The sequence below is a fragment of the Carassius carassius genome, chromosome 1 (assembly GCF_963082965.1).
Source record: "Carassius carassius chromosome 1, fCarCar2.1, whole genome shotgun sequence".
Lineage (NCBI taxonomy): Eukaryota > Metazoa > Chordata > Actinopteri > Cypriniformes > Cyprinidae > Carassius > Carassius carassius.
The window spans coordinates 37,007,216-37,018,950 of record NC_081755.1 but is presented as its reverse complement, the minus strand read 5'-3'; the positions used below and the strand labels follow the sequence as shown (position 1 = coordinate 37,018,950).

Genomic DNA, 11,735 nt, shown 5'->3' with positions numbered 1-11,735 from the left:
GCATTACCCACGTGTCCGACCACCGGAGGAGACACAGAGCCAGACCTGAGCACTCTCTGTCAGACCAATACACCAATGTAAATGCATATCTATGAGGGATTTCTCAGTGTGTGAGAGGATACACATTAACACTCTGTTTGTGTTTAGTTTGAGCTCAGCTGTAGCCGAGCACAGGCGCTCAGTTCGACCGTCCCGCAGGACCCAGGGTTCAAGGAATCCATTGCGTGCTCTTGCTGCTCGAGAAGATATTCAGCAGGACTTCATGCAGTCTGAAGAAAACAGCGAAATGGAGAATAATACAGGTTTACAATGAAAATTAGTAACCATTTTATCGTCCTGAATTAGTCAAGGCACTGACAATTTTTTAGGCTTAGCTTATTAAACTATTTTGTCATTATTAATTTAATGTGTTAACAGCATTAAACATATTTATTTCTTTTTTATATCACTTTATTACTCAAGCTATGAAAAATTCTAACTGCACCCTGGCCGATGTGTCTTCCTCTGGAAAAGGGGCCAGTCCCACAGTGCCGTACAACAAACTTATGCTCATCCAGGTTAAAGGTATGATGTTGTATCTAATATTCATTAAATGTTCTTCTTCAATGCATTTCTTGTCAGTAAAATTATTGATAAAAAAAAATCGTACTGACCCAAAACCTCTGAATGGTAGTATGCTAGAGTTGTGACGTTCGCGAACGAACCGATTCTTTTGAACGGCTCATAAACATGAACGATGGGAGCCGAGTCGCGGCTGGAGGGGAGCCGTTTTTTTTCCTATGCGTGTTTCACAGAGATGCACACAAATGAGCTCCCCCGCGAGACAGAACAGTTATGGGGGAGGGGCGCACCCAGCGCATGCAAACCCTTTATAGCGTGATGATATTAGTTATTAGTTGTGCACGCATCCTTCACGTGAGTAGGACTCCAGTGGAAAAAAAACCCCTGCGTGCCTCTGTCATTGTCAGCTGTCACAGACATTCATTGCAGCCCACTTTGTTATTGTTCATTGACTTGAAGGGGCTGATGTCCTATTTGCAAAGTTTACAGTAGTATGTAGACATTTCCATTTTATTTATTAGAATTTTATCTACTTTAAATATTTTTAGTTTTCTATCAAAATGTTCTTGTGTGATAACAATGTTCTTGTGTGGAAGTGTTTGTAGTAAAAGCTGTTTTGCACAGAAATTCATTGCAGCTGGCTTTGTTTTTGATGTTTATTTGTGAGTAGGTATTGTATGAATAACATAAGTCAACGTAGCTTTACACACACACACACTTTGTACTAAAGGTAAATCCAAAATAGTGATGTCACTGTCTAAGCAGAGGGATTTGTGCAACCCTATGGAATATAGTCCACACATGACAAATGAGGTAATAATCAATATTTCAGAATAATTCAAACTCAGATATTGGTGTGTGATATCTGAGTTTTAATTATTTGACTACAAATCTCACCTCATCATTCCTCCCAGTGATTATTTCCGGGATAAACTGAGATGCCCCCAAGCTGGCTTCTTAAAACTGACTAAATATTTAAAAAGAGCCAAAAGAGCCGTTCTTTTGAACGGCTCTTTGAAAGGAACGGATCGCGAAGATCCGGATCCCCTCAAAGAGCCATAAATCCCATCACTATAGTATGCATTGTAAAATTCCATTGTTTGTATCAGGCGTGGAAGCACACTTGATTTCTCAGGGTTCCATGCTTGGAGATTTCCTAAGATCCTCATGCGAGGGTAATGTAGGTAATGTGGTCTGTGCATGTTTCTGTTCATCCAGGTTGGAGGCAGGTTCAGGTGCGGTTGGTGGAGCCCGGATCACGCTCTCTAAACAGTGGCGACTGCTTTCTGCTGGTCACACCCTCACACTGCTTCCTCTGGACTGGAAAACTCTCCAACACCATTGAGAGAGAAAAGGTACATCAGTTCACACAGAAACAGAGTGATTTCTATGGAAGCCCATTTCTGACACTGAATAAAAATAAAGGCTAATTGTGAGTTTTAAAGTTTACATCTTGCAAGAAAAAACGTAGAACTGCAAGATTTAAACTTTAAAGTCTAAAGAAAATGTTTAATTCTGAGAAAAAAAAATCTGAATTGTGAGAAATAGGTATTGCGACTTTATATTTCTTATCATACTTTCAGAACGTATAAGTTTTTTCCCCCTCAGAATTGGACTTGGAGTTTCTATCTCACAATGCTGAGAAAAAAGTCAGAATCGTGACATGTAATCTTACCATTGCAAAAAATAAATAAATAAATTCAATAACCTTTTTTTAATATTCTATTTAGTGGCAGAAATGGGCTTCCATAGATTCCTGTTTAAGCCATTACAGTAACTTTTCCACCGTAAGCAGTATATTTCTGGGTGTACAATAAGATATGGAATAAATACTTTATTTATTGATACATTTTATTTTATTGAAATAAATGTAATAAATACAATAATACTATTTAATTAAATATTATTTTGTTATTAAGGTCAGTGTTGTCTTTTTTTTGTGAATGGGATTTTGAGGAACGGGCTTTAGCTCCTGACTGTTGACTAATGGTTTGTTGCAGGCGTCTGAAATGGCCTTGGTGATTGTGACCCAGAGGGATCTGGGTTGTCAGGCAACAGGTGTTGTTCACCTTGATGAAGGTGTAAATACAGACAGCCTGCAGGCAGCAGAGTTCTGGAAACTTCTCGGGGGACAGACCCAGTATAAAGGCAAGAGACACAACAGAAAATGTCCTATCATAAACACTTTCATTTTTCAAAACTGCTCAAATGACATTTGAATGTGTGTTTTTCTCTGCAGGTCCAGACAGTGCTGATGATGATGAGCACTATGAGAGGGCCATATCAGAGTCGAACTGTATTTACAGGCTGCAGGGGGACAGACTCAGTCCTCATGAGCAGGGCTGGGCTGTCGTACCGGACCTCAGTCTTCTGAACTCCTCTCAGGTCCTGATCTCCCTGAAAGAATCACATGTACTTTATATGCAGCTTGTAATTATACATGATGAAACCCCATTTAAGGTGTTTCGTGAAATGTAATGATGGTACTTTTTCAATTTCAGACTCTGCTGTTTGACTTCGGCAGCGAGCTCTATTTGTGGCACGGGAAAGATGTGGGCCCCAGCGAGAGGAAACTGTCCCTTCAGCTGGCTCAGCAGGTTTGGGACGGAGCATATGACTACAGCAACTGCAGGATCAACCCTCTAGATCCCTCTGGTGGCAGTGCCCATATTCACAAGTACGTTCACTGGAATGGGAGTATTTTCATATATTCAGTGGGGTCCAAAAAAAGTCCACTAGTGAAAATACTTCTGTTTTGTATTCTTTTAAATGAATACAATTTTTATATTCCGAATTGTATTATCAGCATAACCATTTGAAACATTAACATGAATTTCAGAATGTCTCAAAATATGGGTTTTCCCATTTTTTTTTGTCCTTTTTTTTTTTTTTTTTTACAGCAGCGCTTGATCTGCATGAACTCCATATGTTTATATACATGCAAATGTATAAATAATGTAAAATATATTTTACATCTATGTTAAAATAATGCTATTTCATATATTTTTTGATCTACTGAATGAAAATTACTTTACCAATTTACTAATTTGTATGTTCAGGCAGGGTATTGGACGGCCAGACTGGGCACTTTTTGGCCGTGTGTTTGACCAAAACGAGACGATACTGTTCAAAGAGAAGTTTACAAACTCATTTGAACAGACAAATGTGAACAAAAATAACATTGTTCCATCTATACAAGAGGAGGTGAGGAGACTGATATATACAAATTTTGATAACAACATATCATATGTTTTACTTTCATGCTCTTAGATTCCATCATCCTCAACATTTTTTATATTCTTCTGGTTTTTATATAATTGCATATTCTCTCTCTTTCTAGCTCAGTAGTGTCTCAGTAAAGTTATCTCAGTGTCCAGTGTCGGCTGAGCAGTGGTCATGTGATGCCAGAGCTCTCTTCGGTGGAGTCTGTCTCTCAGGGGTGTCTCAGATTGTTCTGGATGGTGTGGATGTACGAAGGGGGCTTGACACGGTCACTCTGAGTGATGGCCGGCAGGCGGAGTTACGCACTCTTGCAGTGAAAACGTGGCTTATTTCAGAGGGTGAGGAGTGTGAGGTCTCCCCAGAGAGCTTGGGACAGTTCAGTGAGGGCAGCACATATGCTGTATGCTGGAAGTACAGCCTCACAGTCTTAGGTGAGTGAATGTGTGGCTAAGACCTTTTAAACTGAATGGCTTAGGGCAGCGATTCTGAACCAGGTGTAAATATGATCAAGAACAATATTATTTATTTATTCATTTATTTGTTAAAACTTTAGAATAATAAATTCATTAAGAAATAATTCTGAAAAGACTTAATTTATACTATTCTCATTACATTTTTTAAGAATAAAGGATAATAATAATAATAAATAATTTAGAATAATAAATAATATGGCTTGAGAACAAGGTGCAATACTTCTAGAAAAATAAATGTAAACTTTATTGATTAAAATCAACAACAAAATAAACAAAGTAACAAAAATGAAACGTATTTGGCTAAATAAAATAAAATATTATACTTTATTTAATAATATTAAAAATTTAAAGCAATACAATATTATGAATGATACTGTTGTTTTTATTTGTTTGTTAAACCTTTAAAACATGAAAATAAATTAATTAGCTCTATCTGTCTCTATACTGTGTATATATACTTTAGAACTTACATTTACATTTTTGAAAATTTAGAAAATTGAAATATTTGGACTATTTTTGTAATAGTTGTTTAAGTTATTCTGTATAAATGTATATAAACAATCTGTTTGTGTCAGTAAATATTTTTTACAATTTCACAGGAGATCGAATGGCAGTAGGTCAGGAACGATCTGCTCTTTTCATCTGGAAGGGGCGGCACTCCAGTGTCAGTGGGCGGGACCTGTCATCAACACTGACCAATCAGTGTAGTTCTCAGGTGTTTGTAACAGAAGGGGAGGAGCCGCCCTGTTTTCTGCAGTTGTTCCAGGGAGGAATGGTCATTTATAGACAACAACAAAGCAGAGACACAGGTCTGGTCATTGAAATATCTAATCCTCTCCACTTCTATGGGTCCAGTTAATACATCTGATGTCATATGTTTAGTAGGTGTTTCAGGAGGCTGGCGTCTGTTCTGTGTGAGGGGTGACGTCCCAGTGGAGGGCAGTCTGTTGGAGGTACAGTGCTCCTGCTCCAGTCTGAGGTCTCGTGGCTCACTGATCTTGTTGAATAGCCAGCAGGGGGCGATCTACCTGTGGCATGGCTGCAAAGCCCACAGCAAAGCACGTCAGGTGGCAAAGCAGACCGCCCAACGCCTCACGCAAATGTGAGCAACACCTTTACAATTCTATATCATGAAAACTCATAAAACATAATAAAATATGCACATTGCCAGATTGTGCTTGATTTTATGTGATTAATGTGATGATTAGGTGCCCACCAGAGCTGAGTCTGAGTACTGGCAGCTTTATGAATGTCCAGGAAGTGGAGGAAGGGAAAGAGCCTGCAGATTTCTGGAATGCTATTGGACCACAGGACAGGAAGTCATATGACTGCATGCTACAAGGTGTGATGTATAACAAACTTTGATAAATCCCATGTGAACGTGTTACTTCTTGTCACGTAATGAACATTTGAAACCAGTTTTTTCACAAGAGATGAATTTCATTCCTTCTAGATCCTGGTAAATTTAATTTTACACCCCGCCTTTATCACCTGAGTGCCCAATCAGGAACTTTCAAAGGGGTGGAGCTTATTAGCCCCTCCCACGTGAGTGGTGTTATTACAGCAATGCCCTTCCTCCAGGATAAGTTGTATGCTGTGCCACATCCAGGTGAGTGTAAGCAAGTTCACATACTGTACACAGAAGAACAAGTGTTTAACACTACATTTAAAGCAATCTGTTTAGTACTTAAGGAAGTTGACACACAAACAAATTAGATACATTTTTAATTGAAAATATTTTGTAAATTTCCTACCATAAATAAATCATAACTTAATTTTTGATTAATCATCTGCATTGCTAATAATTTATTTGGACAACCTCAAAGGCCATTTTCTCAAAGGCCATTTTTTAGATTTTTTTGCATCCTCAGATTCCAGATTTTCAAATATTGTATCTCTGTCAAATATTGTCTGATCATAATAAACCATACTTAAATGGAAAGCTTATTTATTTAGCTTTCAGATGATGTATAATTCTATGTATAAGTCACATTTGCATTATTTTTCTCTCACACTGCTATGATGTACCATTCTCTTGGCAGCACTGTTCCTGCTGGATAACTATCTGGAGGTGTATTTATGGCACAGTTGTGAAACTTCAGTCTCACAGCGCCCCCACTGGGACAAAGAGAAGAAGTGTGCTATGGAGACTGCTTTACAGTACTGCAAAGGTGAGTCTGGGCAGATGGATATTAGAAAGCACAGACTTCTGTTTCTGATTTGGAAGTTATTGTTGGTGTTTTGTGTTCAGAGAGGAATCCTAGACGGCCTCCCATGGCATATCTTATTGATGAAGGGGCAGAGCCTCTCACCTTTACTAATATATTCCCTTCATGGGAGACGAGACTGACACAGGAAGTACAGGTGAGTGAGGACACATCATCATCAGCATCATATACATGTGCATATACAGAGGAATATGATTTCCACTGACATCTCATTTAAATGTTTTTTCCAGGACTGCACTGTGCGTAAAAATCTGACTTTGGTGCAGGATGCTCTAGCTGCTCTTAGTAAGGCCCAGTTCGCCCTTAAGGATCTTCTAAAGAGACCTTTACCCGAAGGATCTTTTACACCTGGAGAACCTGTCTAGGCATGATTTCAAGGTTTAACACTTAAACTTGATTATCGTACATGTACATGTAGATTATTGTATGGCTGACTCCAGGGCCGTCGCTAGTGGGGTGAAAGGTGGTGACTATTATGGGGGCCCATGGCTGAGGGGGGGCCCGGCGATCTCAACCGTCTGGATGAGGCCAGCCTAAAAAGACGCTTGACAGCCAGTTGACAGACCACTGCTGCTTGTGTTCACGAAAGCTTATAATTTTCACGTGTTTTTAAGCCTTGCCACTTGTCGATTTAAACATTCAAGAGAGTTTAAAGCATTCAAACACAAGACGAGGAAAAGCTTAACTGAGAAGCTGTTACTACTCGCGCGCTTTGTTCGGTGTGCACGCGGAGAGGGAGAGCCGCGTTTAGCGGACAGCAACACTGAACCAAACTCTCCTTTGCAAAGTTCTCCTCAAAGTTCCTCCTGCACATGAACGAACAAATACGAATCCTAGTTTAAACAGACAGAAAAGGACGTGAAATAGCCCAATTCAGTACTCGCGGTGTTCTGGTGTTCAGGGCTCACGCAGAGAGGCATCTCAACGCTTGAACACCGAATCTGCCTCGTTTTGCTCTTGCACCGACAAATACTTACAAAATATGTCAAAATACCCATCTTGGAAAATTATGTTCGAAAGAACTGTCGGTTATGTCTTAAGTGAAAGTAAACAGTTTAGAAAAAAATGGGATGTGTATTGTATGCATTCATCGTCTCTTAAAGTGACCGCGCCTAATTTAGCTACTTATTATTAATAATAATAATAATAATAATAATAATAATAATAAAATTGGGACCAAAAATTATTCAGCACCATATAAAGCACCATATTTTGCTTATGTGTTTTTTCCTGAATTGCTAATGCAACCTTTTCACACCACAGTCTGAACAAAATTAAGCATTGCTTGGTAACTGGTCAACAAAGTATTGATAGTTGTGTAAATATTATCATACTAACAGTTGTCTGAAGTTTTGGTTGGTTGAGTTCTTGTCATATTTTATTACCATTTTCCAAATTATAGCAAATAAACTGTGATAATGTGAGAAATGTTGATGGCGTCTGAATACATTTTGGTTTGATTGTATATTTTATTTACATTGAAGACTATGCAGTGTTATTTTACATATGATTATTCAGTTTCTGTACCTGGACACCTACAGACTAAAAAAAAAAAAAAAAAACGGAAACTCTGTGTAAATAGCACTAATAAATAAAAAGAACGAACATACAAATTAAAAATTTCAAACAGGGCCCACTGGTACAACTTGCACCGGGGACCCGCAAACCCCAGCTACGGGCCTGGCTGACTCACAAGATGACCTTCAAAATCTGAATAGCAGCTTTTTATTGTCATCAGCTGTTTTTATACTGTTGCCAATTGTATTATACTGACATGTAAAACAACAAATTACAGTTGAATTTGTTTGAACATGCAGTTTTATCTTACATAGATTTAAATAATTAAGATACTTAATTATTTCACTAATGCAAACGTTTGGGGTCTTAGGCTCACCAAGGGTGCATTTACTCAATCAAAAATACAGAAAAACTGTTATATATGGTTTAAGTAACTTTACTGTTTTTTGTTTTAGGTTGCTTTGGGAATGACATGGAATGAATACAACTGTCTTATCAGATTTACAAAAAAATGGACCTGAAGAAAAGTAAAGGGCTTTACTGAGTGTCAGCAGCACTGTGAAGCAACATTTTAAAAGATGTGTTTGTAAGATGACATGTTCCTGACAGCACTCATGTGTACAGTGTAACTGTGAGTGTGTTCAACAGTGTGTGTCCTTTCGCTCTGCTTCTTTTCAGTCTGCTGCTTTTTTAATGCCTGGCGTCCAGCGCTCATTTTGGCCAAAAGCTTTCTACCCAAAGCTAGACAGATCTGTTCCCTCTGACTTTGAGAAATAACTGTCATGTTTTTCTTTCCTTCCTCCCCTTTCTCCTCCCTCTTTCTTCATCTCTCCGTCTGCCTCTTCTCTCTACACAAAGCAGCAGGTGTGAGAGGTCTGATCATTTTACTGAACATACAGATGAATTTAGTAATGTTTATTTGAAAATAAAAATGTCATGACATCTTTTCACTGTGAAACTTTTATTCACCTTTAAAAATCTCATAAAAAAATTCATAAACAGTACAAGAATCAAAGAACAAATAGAGGAACAAACAAGGAATGTCAGTAACAAGATTGCTCCAAGAGGAAATGAAAAGAAGAAACACATAATCAACAACTGAATGTTGCAATATATTCTTAGCAATGAAACTGAGTCATATATGATTGATAACTAAATTCAGTACTTGAAATTACAGAGTCCTGAATGTGTGTGTGTGTGTGTGGCTGCTAAAAGTGTGAAGTGTGGTGGGGGGTTGAGGGAAGGAATAAGTGTGGATTTAGACTTCATGTGACCAGGCCATGTCTAGATATCAGATAGACAAAATAATGCGAGTGAGTTTGCTGCAAACTCTTCACAACCAGCTAGTTAACGGTTCACTACGGTGCCCATGAGGTGATTTGTTCGTTTTACTTAGTTTTGTCGTGGCCACGAAATATTAATCTGTGGGAACGTCATATTAACTTGTTGGAACGTCATATTATGTCGTGGCCACGAGATCATTTTGTCGAGGTAACGACATCCTTATGTCGTGGCCTCGAGATGCTATGTTGAGGGAACAACATCCATTTCTCGTGGCCACGACTTCTTATGTTGAGGGAACGACATGTTTTTCTCATGGCCACGAGTTTAATGTGTAAACAAACCTGCGTGACCATAGCAACCCGGGATTATCAGAGATGGATTCATTCATATTTTATCTTGAATTAAGTAATTATTATATTAACCATATGCTTTGGCTACCGGGCTGTATTACATGCGATTGTCAGCATTCAAATGAAGTTTATCATAAATAAATATTACATAAAGTGCATAATAAAATATAAAAACTTTTTTTATCCATTCAACAGTCTTGTAAGTCCATTAACTGATAGTCTTTCCCCGTAAAATGTGTACATTATTATTATTATTAGCCTATCATTATTGGTTATTTTTTATTTCGTTTATATTCTTTTTTTTTTTTTGCTTCAATTTCGATCTCTTTACTTAACATTCTGAATACTTTTGTAAATAATAGCATACTGTAAATGCTCGATATTAACATAACATGTCATAATGTAAATGCATAAATTTTATATGTATAAATAATAAAATAATTTAATTATATATATATTATATATTTAATTAATATAATTAAATTTAATCCTAATCCCGGGTTGCTATGGTCAAGCAGGTTTGTTTACGCATTAAACTCGTGGCCATGAGAAAAACTTGTCGTTCCCTCAACATAAGAAGTTGTGGCCACGAGAAATGGATGTTGTTCCCTCATCATAGCATCTCGAGTCCACGACATAAGGATGTCGTTACTTCGACAAAATGATCTCATGGCCATGACATAATATGACGTTCCCATGAGCAGAGGTGGGTAGAGTACCCAAAAACTGTAATCAAGTAAAAGTAAAAGTACTTCTAGAAATATTTACTCAAGTAAAAGTAAAAGTACTAGTCTTGAATAGTTACTTGAGTAAGAGTAAAAGAGTATCGGATAAAAAATCTACTCAAGTAGTTAGTTACTAGTTACTTTGGGTCATATATACTGAGCCTATTTTTATTTAGATATATAGATAAAATGTATGTAATGTATGTGTGCGTGTATAAATGTATATATTTCATCAGCCTTTACTCCAATTTATGTAATTTATTATAAAACCTTGTCTGTTTACTTAAGTAACAGATATAGGTGTCATGCCATAACATATTTTTAATACGACTGACTTTATATTAAATGTAAATTTAACATTGAAAGTTAATGTGATATAAATATTGCTACTTTCATTGTTCAGAAAGAGAGCAAATAACATTTACATTATCAAAGATCATTTTCACTGACAGTCTAGATATCACTCTCAGAAACTCCCATTAAAATCACTGAAACTGTTACCACTGTGAAATCAATATCTTAATTAAAGATTCGTACACACATCTGCACTTTGTTGTTTCTGACGAGAGAATTCGCCAGAAAGAGGTATTCAGTCAGTGAGCGAGTGAAGGAAGCACCGGCATTTTAGCGATGACTCATCGGAACACCTCTGATTGGCCAATGCTTTAATAAGCTCAAAAGAATCATGTTATAATGCGCAGCGCTGTAAAAACGCGTCTGTCTCTGGCTCAGCGCCAGCAAGCAATCACAGATCTGAATTTAGCAGCTGATGTACGTACAACAAACTACAACAAACTAATGTCACAGTGGCATCGTGTACTGTAATCGAATGTAGCCCAAGTTATTACCTGTTAAACAGTAGACAGCAGACGCGGTGTTCATCTAATAAGGATCTCCATCGCTAGCAAATAATAGCCTTTGCAGATTTGCTTTCAATTCAGTGCAGTTCCATAGCCCCGTTTTCAACGCTGCCGATGTTAAACGTTACAACTCTGAGTGAACTGCTTCAGACGCTCAGCGCGTGCGGCAGGGAACTGAACGACTTATTCAAACTGATTCATGAACCAATTCACTCGTTTGCCAATTGGTTTGAACAAGCCTTTGAACAGAATTGACTCAAAAGAATGAATCATTCGCGAATGGGCATCGCTCATTGCCCAGAGAAAAGTAGACGGCGCGTTTGGAATAAACTGAAGCATTTATAACATTTATTGTATTAAAATAAAGTAACGAGAGGAGCGTCGCCCACAGTAACGAAGTAAAAGTACAGATTTTTCCCCAAAAATTTACTCAAGTAAGAGTATAAAGTACCCATCTTTAAATATACTCCGAAAAGTACCTATTAGTTACCCCAAAAAATTACTCAAGTAAATG

The 11,735-nt window shown here is 37.6% G+C and overlaps 1 protein-coding gene across 1 annotated transcript in view; it reads left to right on the top strand.

Annotated features, from left to right (window-relative positions):
* svilc (supervillin c) overlaps positions 1-8,597 on the top strand; it is a 34,449-nt gene extending 25,852 nt beyond the window's left edge. Inside the window, exons 14-30 of the mRNA XM_059558045.1 lie at positions 1-77; positions 148-302; positions 463-564; positions 1,780-1,916; positions 2,562-2,709; positions 2,807-2,946; positions 3,063-3,238; positions 3,621-3,765; positions 3,902-4,214; positions 4,856-5,065; positions 5,151-5,358; positions 5,465-5,598; positions 5,710-5,865; positions 6,299-6,427; positions 6,508-6,620; positions 6,715-6,862; positions 8,458-8,597. The exon at positions 1-77 is cut by the window's left edge and continues 114 nt beyond it. Of these exons, the coding sequence (XP_059414028.1) occupies positions 1-77; positions 148-302; positions 463-564; positions 1,780-1,916; positions 2,562-2,709; positions 2,807-2,946; positions 3,063-3,238; positions 3,621-3,765; positions 3,902-4,214; positions 4,856-5,065; positions 5,151-5,358; positions 5,465-5,598; positions 5,710-5,865; positions 6,299-6,427; positions 6,508-6,620; positions 6,715-6,849 (2,478 nt within the window). The 3' untranslated portion in view covers positions 6,850-6,862; positions 8,458-8,597. The remainder of the gene's footprint in view (positions 78-147; positions 303-462; positions 565-1,779; positions 1,917-2,561; positions 2,710-2,806; positions 2,947-3,062; positions 3,239-3,620; positions 3,766-3,901; positions 4,215-4,855; positions 5,066-5,150; positions 5,359-5,464; positions 5,599-5,709; positions 5,866-6,298; positions 6,428-6,507; positions 6,621-6,714; positions 6,863-8,457) is intronic.
* Positions 8,598-11,735: the final 3,138 nt, after the last annotated feature.